Source organism: Brachyistius frenatus, unplaced genomic scaffold (assembly GCF_029030835.1).
Source record: "Brachyistius frenatus isolate BFR_SWC_R1_liver_20210118 unplaced genomic scaffold, ASM2903083v1 Contig_4, whole genome shotgun sequence".
Taxonomy (NCBI): domain Eukaryota; kingdom Metazoa; phylum Chordata; class Actinopteri; family Embiotocidae; genus Brachyistius; species Brachyistius frenatus.
In genome coordinates, this window is record NW_027210603.1 from 1,950,045 (window position 1) to 1,973,937 (window position 23,893).

Sequence of the window (23,893 nt, forward strand, 5' to 3'; positions counted from 1 at the left end):
CAAATGTGTTCTGATTTCCACATTTTTGGCTTTATGCCGGTGAAGCCGACTCATGACCTCGATTTACTGAGTGCGATCAATGTTTTGTTCAACACTATACATAGTAAGTCTTTTCATTCAGATTTAAAAGGACTTATTGGCACTAAAGTTGCCATTTAAATGTTGCCAAACTACAAAATTATTGTTTGTTCAAATATTTAAATGAATAATAACAGTATTTTTTATTTATTTATATTATCATTCGAAGCTACTGCTTCTATACATATAGAAAGGAAACATTGTACTTTATACGCCCACATTTATTTGACTGCTATATTTATATCAACATGGTGCTACAATATCATTTAGTAATTATAATTCATTAACAGAATATACCAGTGACAGGGACCATTTTGCATAAGATTCCCATTTACTTTTACATTTTTAAGGACATTTTTCTGGCTGTACATTTACTTTGGTAAATATGCCAAATTTTACTTTTTTATATATATATTGGTTTTGCTCTTGTTTATTTAAAATATCTGAATACTTGTGCTTCTATTTCTTAAACCAAACGGACAAGTCACACTTTGGATAAAGTCAAAGATTACTAATTAATCCTAAAACTTAAAAAAAAAAACTTTGTCAATAAATTTTTTTAATCTACATTTCTTTTCAAAATATCTTTACCTTGAAGTGGCCAAGAGAGCCCGTTTAACAAAGAGGAACCAAATCTGAGCAACGTGTTTCAGAACGGGACCATTTACCGGCTGGTACACGTCACGACCAGCTATGTGCTAGCCTAGCCCAGTTAAATTGTCGGTTTTACGGTCGTATTTAGTTTTTTTTTTTACTTCAACCTTCAGGTATGTGCTATTTGGTCTAATGAAAATAAGTATAACTACTCGTTATATATATGTAATGTAGGTATTTGTTGAATTTAGTGTTAGCATAGATGGTAGCATAGATGCCAGAGGCGGGGCTACCCATGCGACTGTATTCTGTCATGACAATTAATATCCTTCTTATTATCTTTTACTACAAATATATCGGGTGGTGGTCGAGCAATACTTCTAATATGTACGCTGTGCGTAATTAAAAAAAATGAATAAATTTTAATTGACACGGACTTCCGCACTACAAAGGCTGAACACTCGTACTTCCGGTCCAACCTTTCTCTTCTCACCGAGACAGCTCGCTGAGAGACAGAGAGACAGACAGAGACAGAGAGAGGCCCTGTCCCGAGCCTCTTTGTTTCGGTGTGTCCGGGCTCGAGATGGACGACAGCCGGGAGTCCGGAGAGCGCGCGGACCGATCCGACCTGGTTTCTGACGACGGAAAAAACACCAAGTCCGTGTTGTGTCAGCGCTGCGGCTCCAAGGTGTTGTGTCCCGGGATGGCTCTGTTCGCGGAGAGGGAGGTAGGACGGCTCACGTCCACCTGGAGGGACAATACATGTGGTTTTATAAAGCTGCGACATGCAAAACAAAATGACACAGGATGATAAGAGCAGGGGTAACAGTATATCATATATATATATATATATACAGTATATATATATATATATATATATATATATATATATATATATATATATATAAGTACTCATCTGAGGTGGTTTTACTTTACTATTTTTTATTCAATTCCATTTTATTTATATAACACCAAATCACAACACAGGTTATTTCATGGCACGCAACACATTAAAGTCCTTACAGCAGAACTTTACAGCATCACACAGTTGGTGGTGATGGGAGAGCAGAGAGAGAAAAGGACAGCATAGAGATCCAAAAACATGAGCTGTTGGTGCAGACACACGCAGCTCCACGGATATCTGAAACTACGCGAGCGATGGGAACTAAATGGAGAGACGACAGACAACGAGCAGAAACTATGGGAGAGAAAAAAGCATGAAGTTAATGAGGTGTGATGGTGAGATACGAGTGTTTGTAGAGAGGGAAGAAGATCAGCGCATCACGAGGTCCCTCGGCAGCCTCGGCCTACAACGGCATCGCTGCAGGATGGTTCGGGTTCACCTGAGCACTGACAGCTTTATCCAAAAGGAAAGGTTTGAGTCTCAAAGCTTGAGAAGGTTTCTGCCCCTTGGACACAAACTGGGACCCTGAAAACTGAAGCTCCGCCTCCAGTTCTTTAGAATTCACATCTTTCACGACTATATCTACTTCTACTCTACAGTTTAGAGGGAAGTGTTGTATTGCTCGCCTCTAAATTGACTTGACAGCAGGAGTTCCTAATCAACAGAAAATAATCTCCAACTCTTCTCATAATCAATTGTTTTTTTAATAATTTTTTAACTGAAAAAAATGAAAGAAATCCCCTGATTTAAGCTCCTTAAATCTGAATGTTTTTGGTTGTGGACAGCTGGACAAAACAATACCTTTTTTTGAGGCTCCAGCTAATCGATTAATTGAGGAAAATAATCACCAGATTAATTAATGATGATAAATAAATGTTCCTTCTTGTTTTTGTTTTTTTCATGATAGAGAAATAGATCTGTTGACCTGTGAAATCAGGCCTTTGGCGAATACTCGTTCACAAGTTCCACGTTTTGCCTCCCACCAGCTGTTCCTGCCGTCCATGCGGAAAAAGAGCGGCCTCGGCGCCGCGGACGGCTCGGCGGACGGCGACACTCTGACCGCCCACTGGGTCGTGGACGACATGTACACTTTTGAGAACGTGGGCTTCACCAACGACGTGGGGAGGATCAAGTATCTCATCTGTGCAGACTGCGAGATCGGGCCGATCGGCTGGCACTGTTTGGACGACAAGAAAAGTTTCTACGTCGCTCTGGAAAGGGTAAATCATGAATAGTATCCAGGCGTGTGTGAGGCCACAAGAACTTAAAAAAAATAAATGTGGCTGTGCCGAGTTCACGCCAACTTAATCCATCACACACACGCACACACGTTTACAGATACGGTTATGTGTTTATAGTGACAGGGTTGTGTCAGGTTCATTCTCATCGTTCACACTAACAACAGTACGACTATGTTCAAATAAAAATGTTTTTTCCGAAGCTGATGTTGAATGCCGTCCCTGCAGTTTTCTCCTCGATGAAATTATCGAAGTTTCGTCATATTAGTGTTTTCAACCCCTGAAAAAAATCAAGGCAAATCAAATATTACTGTGTTTTGAATGCAGTCTTAGCTCATGTTGTTGTTTTTTATGTTTTTTTTTCATAAAACAGTTGAGCAATTAAACCATCAGATTTATCAATGCACGGTAACTCAAGATTTTTTTTTTTTATTGGTGGTCAGATTTACAGTCAAATGTTGACTAATTTCACCTTCTCAGATTTGAAGCTTTGCTGCTGTTCTTTGGATTTTGGACTTCTGGTTGAATAAAAACCAGCAATATTAGAAAATGAAGCCCTGAAAATAAATACAAAAAACCCACTGTTAGGAAGAATCATCTGTGTGGGATAGAGGTGAACCAACTCTTAGAAACCTCTCAGTGTTCAATACTTTAAGGTGCAGGTTCCGTTTTCACCACTAGAAGCCCTCATTGCTCAACACAGACTTCCTTTATTTCCTGGCTGCCAGCGAATTTCCTTTATGATGTGGTCCTTTGTTGTTAGTCTGTGTTCTGTGCACCTGTCAGCGAAAGGCTCCACCACATCACAGCAGCGAGCTGAATACTCTTGTGTGGTGGTGGTGGTGGTGGTCGACCTGTTTGAGGTTTCATTTGAAATGTCTTCTTTTTTTTTTAAAGAATAAAAATAATGATGGATGCAGTGTTGGGTCAAGAATACTGTGAAGATTGGCATTAGAAATATGCGTGGACTTTAAGCAGTTGTGCAAAATTTGCATGCTTTAAAAAAAAAAAACATTTACAAAAATGAACGGGTCAAAGCTGTATATACATTACTGTCTGTTTGGAAAGTTATGTATTGTTGCGGAAGAAGTATTCAGATCCTCAAACGTAAAAATACTCCATAACAAGTAAAATGTAGTATTAGCAGCAGGTTTGGTCTTTCTGACTAATTATTAAATCCTATATGATATCATTAGATTGTTTATACTGAAGCGTCTGTGTAAGCAGCATATTACTGTTGTTGCTGCTGCAGGTGTATCTATATACAGTACTTGTGTAAATGTGTTTGTAGGATCATATCCAGGATGATGACAGAAAAACCAACTAATCCCTGTATACATAGGATTCAAGCTTGTCACCTTTAAACCTGCTCAGCTCATTTTTTTCCCCTCTTAAGACCAAGAGACAGCTGCCATGTAGAAAGTCCTCTCAGTTTACTGTCCAACGGGAAGTTCAAATGAAACAGAGAACAGGAAAATTCAAATCAGGTCTCACAGTGAAACAAAAGACGCAGTCCGTCATATTTTTAGCAGCAGTTAACCGGAGAAGTCATGTCCACTTCATTTACAACACGTGTATCTGTTGGAAAAATTACTCAGAGGCTCGGTTCAAAATCAAAAATATCGGACATTTATTCTTGCAAGAAGGAGCAAATACATGCACCCTCAAAGAGAGGTGTCCAGCAATGCTCCCAGATCTCCTCCGTAGGGCAGCTTTTATACAGTGTGACAAACAGTTGACAGTCACCCCCATTCCCTTTGTATCTGCTTTCGTATGGTGATACAGAGTTGGTTGTAGGTCACAAGATAAGGACACAGGGGACTCGTCAATTAGATGCAGAAAGCAAAACAAAAAGGAATCACTTGCAAATAAGAGAAAACCGAAGAGACTTTCCAGAGCCACAATGCAAACGAGGAAGAAACAAATCTTTTTTTCCATCAGTATCCAAAATGTCACAGGTCCATCTGGCCCAAATCCCATAATTTGGATGTGGGATTACATCAGTGCCATAATCTTTATTTTTTTTTTTTGTAGGATGACAAAACTGGTGCTTGGTGAAAAAAAATAATAATCAAAAAGTGGTTTAAGATTAAGTGATTGATAAAACAATGTCAGACTTAAGACATACACTATCAACCAGTAGATAATAGAGGATTTAAACAGTCTACAACAGCAAGTAGAGCTGAACTGATGAGACAATTAATCACAAACTATTTTGATGATCAATGGACTGTTTTGTGTCATTTTTGAAATAAAAAAAAATGTTAGAAATGTCTGTTTTCATCTTCTTACCATTGTTCTGGCCATTTTTTGTAAAAAAATATTTAAACATTTCATCGATTAATTGAAAAATGTATAACAGATTAATCAACAAAACAAATGTGCCACAAAGTCCTGTATATTTCAGCATTTTTGGCACATGTATATATATCTATATTATTTAAATTTTGCATTGTTATAAGGGCTATACTATAAGCACGAGGAGTTCAGGAGTTAGTGTTGAACAAACGTTTATTATAAAAACATAAACAGCTGAACCATCAACACGTGACGAGCCTCCACCAATCAACGAGTTCCTCTAGACCATTTAAAAACGAAGTGCCGGTCAGCGCGCAAAGATCTGGTGGATGTGTTCGAATCGGAAGCGCCGAGGTACCGACTGGTACGTCTATTCTCTCGCCGCAGCCGGGCGGAGTCAGGAATGGCCAACCACACTCGTGTATTCATTTGTCGACCGATTGAACTCAGTGCACCGTCGGGACGTGAGGTGAAATAATCCAACGTATCCAACAGGGATTCAATCATCTGTGAGGAAACCACGGAACCAATAAGATATATAATACTAAAACGAAGTCTTCTCCAAGTGTTAGCTGTGTCAGCAAACTCTGTCGTGCTTTATTTTCAACGATATTAAAACGACGTTGAAGCCGTAACTCTACCACAGCGCAGTTTTACAGCCCTTCAACTCCTAATATGATATAAAAATATTAATTCACACGCAGTCATTGAATCTAAAAACAAAACAACAAAAAAAAACAACTGCCTAAAGTGCGCTTTTTTTTAAATTTATTTATTTTTTGCTGAAGAAACAGCCACAGAGTGTAAAAAATAATAATAATTGCAGCCTGGACAATTCGCGGGGTGTCTACTTTCTGAAGCGGACGGACACCGTGCCTGGCTGTCACCAGCTCGTCTCCAACTAGATAATTCGTCTTTGACTTGAATGAGTGGAGAGTGGACATGAAGTGAAAGACCCGACGTTTCACAGCGAGACTATTCGGCGCCTGGAGCCCCTTTTCAAAAGAGATAATTTCCGTCGGAGTCACAACGAAGATGCAACGATGACTCAGCCGCAGCTGAATGAGTTCATTCCGCCTCCGGAGTGCCCCGTTTTCGAGCCCAGCTGGGAGGAATTTGCCGACCCTTTCGCGTACATCAACAAAATACGACCAATTGCGGAGAAAACTGGCATTTGCAAGATCCGACCGCCTCAGGTGAGCGCCTCTTCGTCTCCGCGGCTCTCCGGGGGTGTTCGCGGGGCGTGTTGGCCTCCGCGGCGGAGGATAATGTAGCAGGCAAAGTTGTGTTTTTAGACAGGTTTCCAACATGGCGGCGGATTGCGGAGCTCCGAGTAAGAATAGCCTGTGTGTGTTTCTGTGTGTGTTTCTGTGTGTGTGTGTGTGTGTGTGTGTGTGTGTGTGTGTGTGTGTGTGTGTGTGTGTGTGTGTGTGTGTGTGTGTGGCTAGCTCCAACGGCTGGAAGTCCTCTCACACTCAGGAGGAAATATGGGTGTAGTTTTAACCTCCAAACTGTCACAAGTCCTTTTATTTTAACAGCCGCGGTAAAGAAAGTTAAAAAAAAAAAAAAAAAAAATTAAAAAAAATAAATCCATAAATATTAATAATAATTCAAACACCGAAACTTTGCCCGAGTGCTAAAATGATCGTTTAGGTGAGCGCAGATTGAAAGTGCTTCCTGGAGTGTTAGCGCGGAAACAGCTCACCGAGATGTTGAACTCGTCGTTTGACAGCACCGACGGTTCGCTTCGGTGAAGCATCAACTCTTGTCAGCGGGATTTGACGGATTTAGCCCGTGTGAGGTACCCGAGCTGAGGGTGATCGGGCCCGTTTAAAGCTGCAGTTGTCAGACGTGTAACGCTGGCTAACGTACGTGCTCGCTGACCAACTGTTTATGGAGAGAGAGGCTCGGTCCAACTCGGCGCTTCACGGCCACATCGTGTCTGCTTTCAGACCACTTTTTGTCATGTTCACCTCATTCAACTACTAATATCCGTGACTTTATTGCAGGCTATTTATTATTATTATTATTATTATTATTATTTTTTTTTTTTGTATCCCCAAAATATTAGACTTGCAGAAATGGCCATATAACGCTAATTGTTGGTCTTACAGGAAAAGAAAGAAAATAAAGTAGTTGAAATATTTGTCCAAAAAGGACAGGTTAACCTCACAATGATCCTATTTCTGAAATGTGTGACGGGAGTGGACAGATGCCTTATCCAAGGGTGTGACCATGCATTAACGCAAATTAGATAAAGGGCAAATTCAACTGAAATTCGTGATGTGACCATGGCTGACGCAGTTACACCTCTTTTGTCAGTGTAAAAAAAACAAACTCCTAAGATCCTGAGAGGAAATGCTCTTTGTTTGACCTGTTTTCTGTTGGATAATTTCTAGTGCACAAGTTAGGAAATAGTAAAAGGCCATTTTTGCACGGTTTAAACCGACGGGTAGGGGTACAAGGGACTGAATTGTTATCAAAAAACGGGTGGGTGGGGTGACTGCTTTGACTGTTTGCTGGGCCAGTGGCTGAAAATGCACAGCTCATGTAAACAAAAGAAGGCAGTGGGAAAAGGTCTGAGCAAAGATAGCCTGTGTTTATCCTGAAATGAAACAGTAAACTAAAGGGACTGTTGATCAATCTTTTGTTCTCGCCACTGCACAAGCATTTTCATCCACTGTGTATGTCATAGCCTGTTCATTGGTGCGTAAGAAGGTCCCATTTTCAAGTTTGTGTCCACCGTTTGCTTGACACGGCGTATGCACAATTATTTGCATGCACCAGCAGTTTCATCTGAAACTTCAGACCAAAAATTAGCTTCCTGGGGGGGTGTGTGTGGGCCAAACAAACAAATAAACAACCGTAAATCCTTCTGCAGGCTGAATCCCAGCTCCCGAGAGAGGATTTCTGCTTAGGCAAATTTTAAAGTGTGTTTTTTTTTATGTTTTTTGTTTTAAATTTTTTTACATTTGTTTGTTGGTATACCGAGCATCAGATCCTCGGGCTCGTCTGGCAAATGTGGCTATAATTTGCATGTAAGATCCGGTGTTTGCAAATAAGATGCAGCTTTTTCTCCTTCATACAGTTCAAAATATGAGAGTCTTCAGAGCGGAAGTAAAGATCGAACCACAACCTGTTTGTGTGATTTTTAGGGGTGCATAGTGTGCATTTTGAATTTCCTCTGAGGTTTTTCACAGGGCACATTTTGACTGTAGCTGTTTGTCACACACATGCAGATCAGTGAGGCGCTAGCAGCTGCGTGAGGTTACCTCTTCACCACTCATATTTGGCATTTTGCTTTTTAGAAGAAGGACAAGTCAGGTCGAGACTGAAATTTGTAATATTAACTGGTGTGTTCAGACCTGTGTGGGGGATGTGCATTAAAACCCAGTTTCCAAAGGATTGTTGTTCTTTTGTGCACCAACATTGGTTGGTCTAATCTAACTTTGTCTGCAGATGACAAGGTGGTGATAACACAGTTATTGTTATCTCTACTCTGACCAGCAGTTCCCACCTAACAAGAAAAAAATGGCCTTGTCCAGGTCCACTAAATCTTGTGTAACATTTTTTTAGTGCCCACAGTGATCTGTTGGTCAAGGAAATGCTGCCTATTTAAAAAACAACAACAACAACAACAACAACATGTTTCCGTATGCTTAAAGTAACATGAGGGCTAAAGCTTGAATCACATTCATGGCTGTCAGCTAATTTCCAGACCCAGCTGACTCGGGTCACATGATCACTTTACATATCTTGAAAAATAATTCAGCACATTTCTTTTTTTATTAAATTTCTGAGTTAAGAACCAGGATGTGAAGTATTTATAGATTCATTTGATTCTTGTACACATGTAATAACATGTTAATTTCATAATTTATCAAAAACCAAGTAAACATTTTAACCAACATATTAAATTATAGTTTATTGAGATTACATTCGGTGTACGGTGCAGTTATTGCTTTTGGTAACTACTTATACGAAGCAAAAATATTTTATGCACACTGTTAGCAAACCTGCCGTCAGCATGTCCAGTTTCATATGATTTAGATTTGTATCGATGGTCTGTTTAAAAAAAAAAACACAAAAAAACCCCACAATGTTGAGCTCAGAATCTGAACCATTAAAGTAAATGTAAACATCCTGCAACGGTTAGTCAGTTTTATATTTTTATAATCCATTAATAATGTAAGCTTCTCTTTTTCTTTTTTTAAATTGCCATTTCCTGCATTTCTCTGTCTAAAATGACGGTTAAATACTTTTGACTACTGAAAAGACAAAACAGGACATTTGAGGACGTGACCTTGGACACTCAAAGTTGAATGAACCATTTTAAAGACTTCACAGTCAAGAAAGTAATCGTTTAGACTACTTCATAATAAAAATGATCACACTTTCAGTTTAGAGATTTAAAGAGGGTTCTGTGTTTTTATCAATTTTTCTAAGAATGCTTTGTTACACTGTTTGCGAAGGGAAAACTTAAAAGTTGTATCTCCAGGACGAGTGTTTCTGTCTGTCCTGCACCGACTGAAATGTCTCCGGGGAGTCTAGCGAGAGACAAATGGATTATTTGTTATCAGTTTTGTTCATACCAACAACGGCTCATTAGCCAACAAACAAACAATACACTGTCGGTCTCTGACGGCGTTTAGCGTTGTCCGCTTTGTGGTGGTGAGAAAAAGCACAGTTTCTATGACACTCAAGGACAGAATTTCACACGTCGTTATGCTTTCATTTGGGAATACTCTCACCCCCTCGATGGAGCGTAGTTTTAACACATTTAATCATGCAAACCTGAGATTATTTGAGTCGTCATCACTGACACGCTGTTCTCTAGTCTCACAGGAAGTTGAGGAGGAGGTTTATTTTAAAACGGTGTGCGAGTGCAGTTGGTTTGTCAGTAATACAGCTGGTGTGGTCAACCCCATAATGCACTTTAATAGGACTTTGGATTTTCAAATGGAATCATAATCCTGGTGACAGCTCTGTTATTAATGTTATTACATGCTCATTTTAATTGAAGGCGCATATTTAGAATTTTTTTTTGACATCACTACTAACAAGCTTGCAAAAAAGCCAGAGACGCTGCCTTTAACAGACGTGAAGTGGTTAACTAGATGTACATTTGTCAAAACAACCAGTTAGTCGTCAACTTTAAATGCTTTCTTTTGTTATATGAAACAAAACATTGTTTAAAGCTTTATAGGAAGAGTTTTCAGTCTCCTTTGTTTGGCTTTTCCTCATTCTGGTGTGCTGAGCTGCAGTACTCAAATCTCATTAACATACGACAGATTTACATCTCTAGATCTTGAAGTAGCAGCTGAGAGCCACAGACAGGATTAATGTGTGAAAGTGTTGACGTACAGACTGACACATGGTTGGTTCTGGTCCTTTCATGGGATTTGTGGACAACAAACAAAAATCTATAGTAACAGCAGTCTCCTCTGAGTGGCGGGTCTCCCGACTGCCCGTCACTCACTCAGGGCCTTGTTGTTTATGGTGTCACCTTTCTTACACATAAATCTTTAAAGAAAATTGCTGCTTTCAAAAGCTTCTGTTTCAGTGTCACTATGAAAGATTTGGTGTCATAAATAGTTTGTGTGTGGTTTTTTTTCATTCCTCAGGAGTGGCAGCCACCGTTTGCCTGTGATGTTGACAGACTGAAATTCACACCAAGAATACAAAGACTTAATGAGCTCGAGGTACGTTCATTTATTATGTCTGTAAATTTATGACGCATAGAAAACATTGTTTAAACGTGGCAGTTAAGAATGAGAAAAACCCTATGTTGCTCGTCATGTGATGATTTTATTCCGGCTTTTGATTGTACACATTTCTGCTTTCATGGTTGTTGTTTTTTCGTTCATCCTCCTTAAAAAGAATAATGTAAACCGAACGTATAACATCAGTCATGGGAGAGGATGTAGGAAGGAAGGGAGCAGATATTGTGAATAGGTTTCACTAAAGTCGTCTCGAGTGCTTATACTTTGCAGATTTGTTTTGTTATTTTGCTGATAACTCTCGTCACATTAAGGACGTTTTATGTTTATGACACAACTAACTCAGCTTTGTTACTTCCTGTTTTTAGGCTCAGACCAGAGTTAAACTCAACTTCCTGGATCAAATAGCAAAATTCTGGGAGCTCCAAGGATGCACGCTGAAAATTCCTCACGTGGAAAGAAAGATTTTGGATCTGTACCAACTGAATAAGGTGTGCAAACCCATGGCAGTTATGCAATTATATATCTTGGAAGAGGTTCATGAATAATTTACAGATTTCTACACATTTTTCAATACTGAACATCATGTTTTGCTTTCCAAGTTGGTGAATGAAGAGGGAGGCTTCGATGCCGTCTGCAGAGAGCGACGATGGACGAAGATATCCGTCAAGATGGGCTTCGCTCCAGGGAAGGCTATTGGCTCTCATCTGCGGGCACACTATGAGCGGATCCTCTTCCCATACAACCTTTTCCAGACTGGAGCCAATCTGCTCGTATGTCCCATCACTTGTGTTTTCTTTTTTTCGCAGCAGTAGACGGCCTCGTTGTTCACAGCCGAGTTTATTGAATGAATCCATTACAGTTCATTTTCAAGCTATTTGCTTTATTATTATGAACTGATCAGCAACTAAATACACATTATTAGAGTTGGAAGCGATGTGATTCTCACACTTGCCTGCTCCTGTCTGCAGAAGGCCACCTTGACCAACGACACTAAAGATAAGGAGTACACCCCGCACGACCTGCCGCAGCGCCAGTCGGTCCAGCCTCAGGAGACCTGCAGCATCGCCCGTCGAGCTAAACGCATGAGATCTGAAGTGAGTTGTTTTTTATTTTTTACTTTGTCTTGTTGCGTTGCCATTTGAGTCACGTTAAATTCAAAAGTCAAGAAATCAACATCTGGGAGAGCAAGAAAACATTCAGATACAACTGCACTAAACTAAACTCCTTTTTTTTTTCTTTACTGTAAAAAGCTGCAGGGAGATTTATTTTATATTAAAAGATCAAAAAAATATGTACTTTGTTTGAGGACGTCCGGAGTTTTGCTGTAGGTTTACTGCAGAGTTCATTTCTACTTCGAAATGTCTGTCGACTCCATAAAAAGATGTCTTCAAACATCATTTATTAGTCCAACCGACCTGAACGTGCACTCTGATCTTTTTGCTCCTTCGTGGTCAAACTACATACTTCCCATATTAGTTCTGGTTGTAAAAGGGTGTCTCTCGTGTCGTTGAGGACCCAATAAAATGTACAACTGACTCTCTGTCGCTGCCTTTTTCTTTCTGACTCACCGTGACTCCAGAGAGGCTGTTTTAAAACTGAACCTGGAGAAGTCTGTGAGAATCGACCCAATCTGAGGAGGAGGATGGGAACGTATGCGGCCAAATCTGAACCTGGTAAGAAATAAATGTGTGATTTTAAAACTAAATAAATAAATGTGTTGTTAAGCAACGTTATCAGGAACTCTGAAAGCCTCCACTGAATCTCCATCCTTGTCTTTCAGTGAGAATGTCGGTCACTCAGGTGAAAAAGGAGCCAATTGAACACAAGGATCTAACAGAATATGAAGAAACTCTATTAACTAAAATATACAAACCTCCAGAAAATAAAGTAAATGTCTTCTTTTGTACTAAAATTATAGAAAAATTGCTGTGTTTTTCCATCACCGTAATTCAAATCTTGTGTATACACTATGTTGTACTCTGCTGTAAACTCCCATCTCACTGTGTGCTCAGGTGGACCAGTACATGTGCCTGGTGTGCGGCAGTGGAAGCGCCGAGGACCGCCTGCTGCTGTGTGACGGCTGTGACGACAGCTATCACATCTTCTGTCTGATCCCTCCCCTCCACGATGTTCCCAAAGGAGACTGGAGATGCCCCAAGTGCCTGGCTCAGGTGAGCAGCAGCATAATTGGGAACGAGAGTACAATCTGCCTGACAAACCTAATTATAGTACGGCCCCTGTCGGTTTGTTTTAACTTTATTTTCCATCTTTTGTTTTGTTTTTCAGGAATGTGGCAAACCTGCTGTTGCATTTGGCTTCGAGCAGGCCAGCAGGAGCTACACACTCCAATCGTTTGGAGATATGGCCGACTCCTTCAAGTCAGATTATTTCAACATGCCAGTTCATGTGAGTTTGCATCACCTGTTAACTGAGTCGTTTCCATTCTCCTCCGTTAGTGTGCTTTTTATTGCTACTTGTCAGATATCACCTGTTTAACTGATGTCAGCAGCTCAGTCGGTTAGAAACATATGAATGAAATCTACTTTTATAAACCTCGAGAAACAAAATGTATCATGAGACTTAAACACCCACTCAAATATAACTTATTGTTTAACTTTATTTACAGCTTGCAGACCGGGAGAAGAAAAGTTGAAACATATTGGATATTGACCAATGCATGATTGAATGACTCATGTTAACCGAATCTAAATATTACTAGATTTGAATCATGACAAGAATTTCTATAATCTACGATTGCTTAGGGATGTTTTTACCTCCAGAGGTTAGACTGCATTATTTCTAATAATAAGACGTTACAGAGCAACAACAAGCAGATTCTGGACCAGATGGGCGAAGATGTACAAACTGCTGTTTGTTTCCTAGTCTTTTAAAGGATTTGAACGCTTTCTTGAAACCTAACGTTCCACCTGTCTAGCAGATTTCCACGTAATTTAATTCTGGCATTTCTTGGATTTCTTCCCAGAATTCATCTTAGAAGTAGTTTTCCTTTAACAGTCATCGTTCATGCTACTGTGTGACCCCAAACATGGCATGTGTTGCACAACAGGAAATAGAAGCTATACTGGTATTAATTATAACTGCTGTACACACCTAAACCATGATTTCACCAGCGTGCACAAAATATTCCAGGACATGAAAATGTTATGTTTTCTGAGACTGGCGTGTTTGGTAGATCTCGGAGGGAAACCATCCTGCTCTCTCTGTGACTCGGTTTTATGACTTTGGTCTGGAACAAAGGAATGCTTTGATAACACGCTTCTGAAAGAGCCCCGTTGGTGTTATCAGGTTTTGTTTCACCTACTTACTCACACGGTCCCTGTGAGGTACTCTTAATGCATGAAAAAGCGAGAGGTGAAGAGGTCAGAGGTCGTTGGGGAGGGGGAGGGGAAAGGGGGTTTGAGGGAAGCAGACTTTATGAACTGCAACGTTTTAGACAGAAGATTTAATCCAGCTGATGTCTTTCTTTTTGGCCCCAACAGTTCTGGTGGATAGAAAGGCGCCACTGTGTTTGTCTTCTACACGTGTGTTTTAATCCACTGCTCTCTGTGTGTTAGATGGTTCCTACCGAGCTGGTGGAGAAGGAGTTCTGGCGTCTCGTCAGTACCATCGAGGAGGACGTCACCGTGGAGTACGGAGCGGACATCGCCTCCAAGGAGTTCGGGAGTGGTTTCCCCGTGAGAAACGGCCATTTTGAGATCTCTCCTGAGGATGAGGTACAGTCTGTCAGTCATGGAGATGCATTATACTTTTCTACCGTCATTTTCCTGATAACCTAGAGTCTCAGACAGACAGACAGACAGACCCACCCATCCACCCACCCACTCACTCACTCACTCTGAAAAATGATGAGAAATATAATGTTTCTGTTAAACAACCACAGGTAATAATGTCACAACTGATGGTGTTTTTGTAACGGTGAACCGGCCTGGTGTCTGATGTATTGTGTTGTTAGATGCGATCAGCTGTATTTGATGGGGTTCATGTCAGAGTGAGAGGTTAAGTGGAGTGCTGAGACCTGTCTCTGACCTGCAGCATTACCTGAGCAGCGGCTGGAACCTGAACAACATGCCGGTGCTCGATGCCTCGGTGCTGACTCACATTACAGCCGACATCTGTGGGATGAAGTTACCCTGGCTGTACGTGGGAATGTGCTTCTCCTCCTTCTGCTGGCACATCGAGGACCACTGGAGCTACTCCATCAACTACCTCCACTGGTAGAGTGCTTCTGATGCATAATACAAAACCAGAGAGGCCAGACATGTGTATTATTAAAACAGAAATATGTATTTTGTGTGGTGTTACTGAGTGTTTTTTCTCTAACGTGTGCAGGGGGGAGCCGAAGACGTGGTACGGTGCTCCCGGTTACGCCGCGGAGCACCTGGAGTCAGTGATGAAGAAATTGGCTCCCGAGCTGTTTGAGTCGCAGCCGGACCTCCTTCACCAGCTGGTCACCATCATGAATCCCAACACGCTGATGAACAACGGCATTCCGGTAACCTGCTCATTTATTTATATCTAAAAGGTGTGAAACGAAGCTAGATTGCTATCCACCGAGTGTGAATACGCGTCCTTACATGTGATAATCACACATCACTGTGGGATTATAACAGTAAATATAAATCAAGCAGCTTTGGTACTTAATGCACACAGATATACGTCAAGCATTCTCGTCCTGCAGTAAGAAAGTGGATAAAAAAATATCAAACATGTTGCAGTTTATTATTATTATTATCATCATTATTATTATTATGTAGGAAAAAACCTAAACGCACATTTTAAAATATAAATCTGACATAATGATGAAATCTTTAATCGGCTTTAGGAGGCAGTTTAATTAGTCTCCACCTTCCAATTAATTAAATTGTAACAAAAAAAACCTTGTAATTTTTATTTCTCTTCTTCCCTCTGGCAGATCTATCGCACCAACCAGTGTGCCGGGGAGTTTGTCATCACTTTCCCCAGAGCGTACCACAGTGGATTCAACCAGGGCTTCAACTTCGCCGAAGCTGTCAACTTCTGCACGATGGACTGGGTACGAAAATCCTCTTCAGGTTTATTTGTTGCTTTTCTGCAAATTCCTCGTCATTATTTTCGTAGGATTTCTGTTCAAGAACTTAGAATTAACTGAGAAGGATGTTTGGTTTTAACTAAGCAGGATTAAATACAATAATATAGACAGTCAATAAGGCAGAAAGACATTATTTCAATAGAAGCCTGTTGTTTGTTTCTATCGACCCGTTGCTCTTAAATTCACCATTATCTCTGCGTTTTCTGACAGATGCCCATCGGCCGTAACTGCGTGAGTCACTACCGCCAGCTGAGCAGATACTGTGTCTTCTCCCATGACGAGATGGTTTGTAACATGGCCTTTAAAGCGGACATGATGGACGTCGACCTGGCGTCAGCGGTGCAAGGGGAGATGAGCATCATGCTGCGAGAGGAGAAGGAACTACGAGAGAAGATGAACAGGATGGTGAGCAGCTCCAGGATCTATCCTACTTATGTTTCTTTTTGCCAAGCAGATAAAGTTCAGTGATGATGGAGGATACAGGATCCATATTTGTTGCATACATCCAGGAATTTAAATGCAAATTCTTGCTTTTAATGTGGTTTGATAAATAAACTTGTTAGAACCAGTTCACAGGACACAATAAGTGAACTGTTATCACAGTTTAAAGGATGAAAACAAAAGCACACTAATGAACAGGTGTTTTTCTGTGAAAGCGGCGTATCCTTAATGATGTGTCATGTGGCCTGAATTAAAGAAACCTTGATCTCCTGAAGATGCTCATCCCAATAGAAGCTTTAGATTGGGAGATGAGGGACTTGGCTCTCCTGCCTCCCGCAGCTCTAATGACAGTGAATTTGCGTCCCCAGGGTGTGATGCAGTGTCGACAAGTCGACTATGAGGTGCTCCCAGACGAGGAGCGGCAGTGCTGCAAGTGTCGGACCACCTGCTACCTGTCTGGCATCACCTGCCCCTGCAGTCCTGGCAAGACGGTTTGCCTGTACCACGCCCAGGACCTCTGCTCCTGTCCCCATAGCAACCTCACACTCCAGTGAGTCTTCAGTAACCACAACAACTGAACATACACACCTCTGAAGATTACTGCTGTTTCTTTGTTTACCGCTGTCATCAAGGATCAGTTGAACTGCCCTTTAAAGAACATCTTGAATCAGATTTTTCACAAAATGCTAACGTCTCGCATACTGCAGGAAGATTTCATGCATTCAGCAGTTACACCAACAAAACAGCTGATTGTTTGTGCAGCTGTTACTTCATCTAAAAAGAAAAAGATGGCACAAAACCTGGCTGCCCTCTTACCCATAGGATAGTTCAGTAAACATGCACTTTTACTCGTAGCATAAGGCAGAGGAGAGCATTACTTTCTATTGAAAACAGACCAATTGAAAAGTCCCCATGGTTTACTTATTGCCTCTATTTTGTCTTTTCCTGCAGCTACAAGTTTACACTGGATGAGTTGTTCCCTTTGATGGTATCAGTGAAGCTGCGTGCAGAGTCGTACAAAGACTGGCTCTGTGATGTTCAGGACATCGTGGAGAATAAAGGAATCAAAAGAGGTACACAAAAATGTCTATTCAGAATAACCTTTATTACGCTTTACCTCCCCAGCGTATTTGAGCATCGACTTCCAACCTGCGAGTGTGTTTTCTATGAAGCTGTTGTGTTTTCCGCTCAGGTTTGGAGGAGCTTCACAGCCTGGTGGAGCAGGCAGAGACCAAAGCGTTTCCTCAAACCCGGCTCCTGGAGCAGCTGCGGACCGTCGCATCAGAGGCTGATAAAGTGGCTTTGATGGCACAGCAGCTCCTCAACGGGAAGAGGCAGACGAGGTACGACAAAAATAGATCTGATGTGTTCAGCACTGCTCAGCTGTAATGCAAAATGAAGCCATAACATAAGAAGTATCTCACCCAGGAAAGTCTTCGTAGATCCTACTAAATGTTGCATGATTATGTGACGAAGGATCAGCGATGTGATGCTCTTATTGTTCCGTAGTTTGTTTTCTGGAGACAGTTTTCCTTTTATGTTTATGTACATTTATCATCATATTGTTAGATATTAGATATTGTTTTCCCATTTAATTTACATTACAAAGTTGACAGAAGGTGGACTTAATCTTCAAGGTCCCAACATCACAGTTTAAAGGAAATATTTTGGTTTTGTTATTTTAGCTGTCGAGAACAACTTTCCTTTTCTTGCCTGGTCTGTGAAACGGTTTTAATCTGTGTTTCAGGTATCGTTCTGGAGGAGGAAAGTCTCAAAGCCAGAACGAGTTGACCGTGGAGGAGCTGAGGTCTTTTGTCCAACAGCTGGACAACCTGCCGTGTCACATCCGACAGGCTCCTTTACTGAAGGTCAGTAAGATCAAATCCAGAGCTTGAATTTGTGACACATTTCACATTAAAGTTGCCAATATTTCTTCTCCATGAATACACAGTTTGCTCGGGTGTAGCTACTGAGTTTTATAAAGTGCTCCAGTTCCCAATGGCTGTTCGATGTCCCCTCCAGGACCTGCTGACCCGGGTGGAGGACTTCCAGCAGCGCAGCGAGCGTCTCCTCTCCGACGAGTCGCCCAGCACGTTGGAGCTGCAGGACCTGCTGGATGTGAGTCTGGGCCTGGACGTGGAGCTGTCGCAGCTGCCGCTGCTGAGGGAGAGACTGGAGCAGGCGCGCTGGCTGGAGGCCGTGCGGCAGGCCAGCGGGCGGCCGGACAGCCTCTGTCTGGACACCATGAGGAGGCTGATCGACCAGGGCGTGGGCCTGGCTCCTCACAGCTCCGTGGAGAGAGCCATGGCTCGGCTGCAGGAGCTGCTGACGGTGTCGGAGCAGTGGGAGGAGCGGGTGCTCAGCCTCATGGAGTCCAGGTGAGGACATGGAGCTTCACTGGACCTTTACACTCAAATATAAAAACATTTTTAATCAATATTAATGACTGTGGATTGCTTAACTTGTGCAAAGTTGTACTCGTGGTGCATTTCTAGAGTTTCCATACCTATTTATCTTCTGTGTAGTTCCTTGCTGTGGTTTAGATGAACAACCAGATGAACTACTCAGTAATTTAATTAAAGTATCCTCCATGTTTCAGGTTCCAAGTCAGACACTTAATCTTTTCCTCAAATGTTTGATTTTATTTCATTAGTCTGTTACCATTTATGTAAAAGAAACATCTGTCCAGTTTTCAAAGCCTCTCTTATTTCAGAATAAGGTCTTAATTAACCCTGAAAAACATTTTAAAGTGCATCTGGAGTGGTGACGGGCAGTTCATAATTGATGTAGACACCACACCACTTCCCTCCTACTAGCGATTCTGTGAAACGACAAAAAGCTTAATTAATGAACACATCTAAAGGGAGGAACACTGAATTGAAACACACTAAAGTCTGTATTTCTAAACGGTAAATTCACATTCTGTGTTGTGAAAATGTGAAATCAGCTTAAACTTCAGACAGCGCAGAGTGAAATGTGCCAAGTCTGCAGAGCCGGATCACGGCGGATAAAGAGGATCATGGTGTTGTGACAGTGTTTAACCCACTAATGGCGCCGCAGAGACACAATGATCGGATGTATTTTATTTTGTGTAAATGTGTCACAATCCAGTCTTCTCGCTGACATGGACCTCTGCTGTTGGCACGTCTCTTCATCTTTGTGTTTTTTATTTATTATATAAAAGCAGAATGTGTTTACTGAACCTCGTGTCTCCTCACAGGCCGTTTCACAGCATAGAAACTGTCGACGCTGCTCTGCGAGAAGTAGAAAACATCCCTGCTTATCTGCCCAACTGTCTGCAGCTGAAGGATGTCGTCACCAAGGCCAAGAAATGGCTTCATGAAGCGGAAACACTCCAAGTAAGAAACTAGAGACGGCCATGTTTTCAGCGCTCAACACTCGGAGATGGTCGGGTTTGAATCACGAGTGTTGTGTTGTTTTATGTTCGCAGCTTGGGGGACGTATTCCTGTGCTGGACAGCCTCTCTGAGCTGGTTCTCAGAGCGGAGGGCATCCCAGTGAGGCTCGAACCGCTGAGCCGACTGGAGGCCCTCGTAGGCGATATTCAGAGCTGGAAGGAGAGCGCAGCGAAGACATTCCTACTGAAAAACTCCTCTTTCTCTCTCCTTGAGGTAGGCAGCGATATTACGGCGTGTGATTAGATTCTAATCTGTTTTTCTAATCGTGGCGGTTGTAAATAATATTGCGTTTGTCGCTATGTTCTCAGGTCCTCTGTCCAAGGTGTGACGTAGGATCTGGGCATCAGAAGTCGAGATCTAAAAAAGTAAAAGAAGCTCCACAGATCAGCAAAAAAGCTTCAACAAAACTGGACTCCGTTTGTGACGTAGAGAGAGCTCTCTCTGAGAGCAGGGACTCTGCCTCTGCTGTGAGTGCAACGGTTATCCTTTTTCTCTATCGTAAATACACTGCAGTTAGGGATTAACTGCAGGGATGATTGTGACCAACTGTGTGTTGAAACGGTTTCATTTGCTGAAGAAATTTTTTTTTTCTTCTGATTCCTCATTTAAATAAAAATACCACCTATTGTTTCTCAAAGTGCTGCTTAAAAACCACGAGACCTAGACACTCCAAATGGGCTTAATACAGACAAAAAAATGTCCCCCAAAGAAATGAAAAATTCTTTTAACAGGCTGTCAAATACTAAATGTACTTTTGTAATCGTTGAACTCGCTGATCTAAGGACTCAAAATGTCTCCTGAACTTCACAGCATTGTTTAACGTTTTGGCTGGGAGGCAAAATTCAGGGAAAGAAAGCGCTTTGACGTTTTATGATTGGCACAAAGAGGCAGGCGGGTGAGAGAAGGATACACAGAAACATGACTGCTAAATTATCAATCACAGGAAGTGATTAGTGGCGAGTTTACTTTGACACCAGTAAATAATGACACAGAATAAGATCAGATTTGACTCTTGTCTAATTTTCTCTCTTACAGATGACCACTCTCGCGGAGGTACGACAGAGGGAGATGGAGATCTTGTTGACTCTGAGGGCTTCGAATGAGTCCAAGCTCCTTCCTGCTGAAAACTGTTGTGCACTTGGTGTTTGCGTTTGCCAAAAGGCCCCCTCAGGTGCCACGGTGCAGTGTGAGCTCTGTCGAGACATTTTCCACTGTGGCTGCGTCACGACAGCTGCAGACCTCGAGTACGGCCAAGCCTGGCTCTGCCCGCTCTGCCAGCGGTCGAGGAAACCTCCTCTGGACAAGGTCCTCCCCCTGTTGGCCTCTCTGCAGAGGATTCGCGTCCGCCTGCCAGAAGGAGACGCCCTGCGCTTCCTCATCGAGAGGACGGTGCGATGGCAGCACAGAGTTCAGCAGGCCTGCACGGAGGGAGCGCTGGAGAACGTGTCGGCGATGGTCAGTGGAAAACACTCATCATAACGCTGCTTTATTTTATCACTGTTGTGAGACTTGATGGCCTTGTAGACACTGTCGAGCAGTCACAGCTACTGATTGTCGTTTACTGTTTCAGGGCCGAGTTGGATCCAGAATATCCTCATATCTGACTCAGGAAATAAACAGTTCATCTTTTTACATGGAGCACCAGTCGGTTCCCGTCCAGGGTGAGTGTTGAAGCTCGAGCTATCGGCCCTCTTTGTGTTTCCTTCTCTTTTTAGTTCACCTCTGACCTCTGTGCTGCTCATCATCTCTGTCACAGGACTCGGCCCCGAGCTGGAGGAGCTGATGGTGGAGGGATTCCTGCTGCAGGTCACCCTGCCCGAGACCGAGCAGCTGTACAGATACCTGCTGTACAAGCTGGTGCCCCTGCCTTCACAGAGCGCCCCCTGTGGGAAGAGCACAGAACAGGAGCAACCGTGTCAGAGACCTAGTCCCCACCACAACAAGGTACTGACAAACACCGCTGAGTTCACCTCTGGTAGAGCAGGTACTACGACCACATGGAAAGATCAGCATGAATCTTCTAAAAAAGATAAAATAATTAAAAAACAGAAATGACAATTTAATATAAGAACAGATTGTACAGATAAGAACAGAAAAGTTAACAGTTGATTAAAAGTAATGGCTGAGCAGCTGCAAAAATAAATGCAGACATAAAAATAATGGTCCAAAAGGGAATTAATGGTTGAAATCATTAGCTGAAAAAATAGATAATGGTTCAAATTGATCACTAAACATAGTGGATAAACTGTTGAAATTTCAGTGAATAGCTGATAAATGTGGCGGCTAAACGTAGCGGGTGAACGGTTGGGAAATGAAGCAAATATTTATAGATAAACGGGTAAAACAGTTGGCTAACCATCATTGATAAATAAGGCTGGAAGTAGTCGAAAAAAATAGTTATAATAGCTCACTGGTAATTTATAGAAGTTCAAATTACCAGTGATGGATATATTGGTGAAAGTGACGGGTAGATGTTAAAATACACCGCTTTAACTAATGAGTAAATATCTCGGCCCAAACAATTACATTCTTTTTCATGAGGGTTGAATAAGATCCAGTTTAAAATGAGTTAAAATAAACACATTTGAACACGAGAGGTGGTGTTGATGATGAAGAGGCCTGCGGCAGCTAATCTCCAAGTCTAATTTAAAATCCTAAATCGTTGGCAGAACGGAGTGTCCGGTCTGAAGAAGGAGGCGGCGAACGCTCAGAGCAAACGGACCAAGCGACGCAAGGAAAGCTCCGACTCTCAGCACAGCGAGAAGGCCAAGAAGGTTCGCAAGAAGAAGCCCAAGAAAAGCAGAGAAGGCAAAGAGAGGAGCGAAGATTCGAAGAGGACGTGTTCTCCCTCACACACCGTGTCTGACCCGGCTCAGTCAGATTCAGAAGAGGACTACTCGCTGTGCGCCGCACCGTGGTGCCGAGAGCCGGAGGGCGACGAGGTCCGTCTCGTACACCAAGTTCACATCTCATATTAAACATCTCCTCTTTTTTTTTTTTTTTTTTTTGTCTTGTTTCGCTCAGATTTCCAACGTAAAATGCTATAAATACTTTTCTTTTGTATTTTTTCCATGTCAGGTAAACTGGGTCCAGTGTGACGGCAGCTGCAATCAGTGGTTCCACCAGATCTGCGTGGGCCTGTCTGCTGAGCGGGCGGAGAGCGAGGACTATGTTTGCATAAGCTGCACACAGCCAGACTACGACAGAGGAGACTGAAGACCAAACAAAGTCATGCTGAAGGATCAGCAGTTTTGTTTTTTTTGCAAGCCGCAGCACCTGAACTGTGTCCTGTGGCTCCTCCCCCTTTTACCTTCTGGCTTGCCCTCAGTGAACATGGTGCTATTTCCTTTTTTGTTTTCTCTCCCACTTACTAAAGACTTCCGTCACTGTTTTTTGTCACGTGGCTGGTTTTTCAGCTAATCAACTAATCCTTTCTGAAACTTTCCAAGACTTGATGCAGATGAGGTAAAAACATTTTAAGAACCAACAGCGCAGGGATTTTTCAACCAAAAAAATGTCAAATTGACATTTTAGAACTGTTTTTCTTTTTTTTCTTTTACATGCATCTGAACAATGTGAAACCTATCTTTCTCTTGTAGAGTAAATATTATTTATCTAAGCAATAGCTACACAGATTAATTGAGGTTCAGTTTTCACCTGAGCTATATTTGTCTGTAGAAATACTTTGATAAAATGCCTTCCTGAAGCAAAAACCCTGAAGAGTTCACTTTATGAATCCTACGATATTACACAGTTCGGTTACTTTAGCGCTGTCTGCAGAGCCCTGGGTCCCTCGTCCTCGGCGGTGGGTGACTCTCGATTTATGATCACAAAGTAAGAATGAACTGTCCGACATCAAAGGAATGTACATTTTGTTTCGGGGTGGATTTTCCCTTTATGGTTGAGGATGAAAATATTGTGTTGGACGTAGTTTTAACACAGACTGTGTGATTTATTTGCCACGGGTATATGACCTTTTTTTTTTCCTGCTCCTTTGGGTAAATAATATAATTCATATGTTGCAGTTTGCATTATTAAAATAAAACGTTTGTTCCCACATGTGCAGACTCGTCAATCCTCATCTCACTGAATTGTCCTACAGGTGAAACG

At 41.9% G+C, this 23,893-nt stretch overlaps 2 protein-coding genes across 3 annotated transcripts; both read left to right on the top strand.

Annotated features, from left to right (window-relative positions):
• The first annotated feature begins 762 nt into the window (after nt 1-762).
• rabif (RAB interacting factor) lies at nt 763-3,734 on the top strand. Of its 2 annotated transcripts, XM_069709571.1 has the most exons (3): nt 763-845; nt 1,174-1,399; nt 2,563-3,734. In XM_069709571.1, the coding sequence occupies exons 2-3, from the start codon at nt 1,256-1,258 to the stop codon at nt 2,809-2,811; spliced, it is 393 nt and encodes a 130-aa protein (XP_069565672.1). In that variant the 5' UTR covers nt 763-845; nt 1,174-1,255; the 3' UTR covers nt 2,812-3,734. The 2 variants fall into 2 exon arrangements, with proteins under 2 accessions (XP_069565672.1, XP_069565681.1); XM_069709580.1 differs by lacking the exon at nt 763-845 and having other exon boundaries at nt 1,141-1,399.
• A 2,148-nt stretch (nt 3,735-5,882) lies between these two features.
• Nucleotides 5,883-23,842, top strand: kdm5ba (lysine demethylase 5Ba). Its single transcript, XM_069709591.1, has 27 exons — nt 5,883-6,308; nt 10,737-10,814; nt 11,201-11,323; nt 11,435-11,605; nt 11,804-11,929; nt 12,415-12,508; nt 12,616-12,722; nt 12,848-13,006; nt 13,122-13,241; nt 14,411-14,569; nt 14,889-15,070; nt 15,186-15,348; nt 15,769-15,888; nt 16,135-16,329; nt 16,734-16,915; nt 17,317-17,438; nt 17,558-17,708; nt 18,113-18,233; nt 18,388-18,743; nt 19,586-19,724; nt 19,817-19,996; nt 20,092-20,250; nt 20,819-21,238; nt 21,354-21,444; nt 21,540-21,727; nt 22,453-22,725; nt 22,862-23,842. Exons 1-27 carry the CDS (start codon nt 6,156-6,158, stop codon nt 22,997-22,999), a joined length of 4,470 nt encoding a protein of 1,489 aa, XP_069565692.1. The 5' UTR covers nt 5,883-6,155; the 3' UTR covers nt 23,000-23,842.
• The last annotated feature ends 51 nt before the right edge of the window (nt 23,843-23,893 follow it).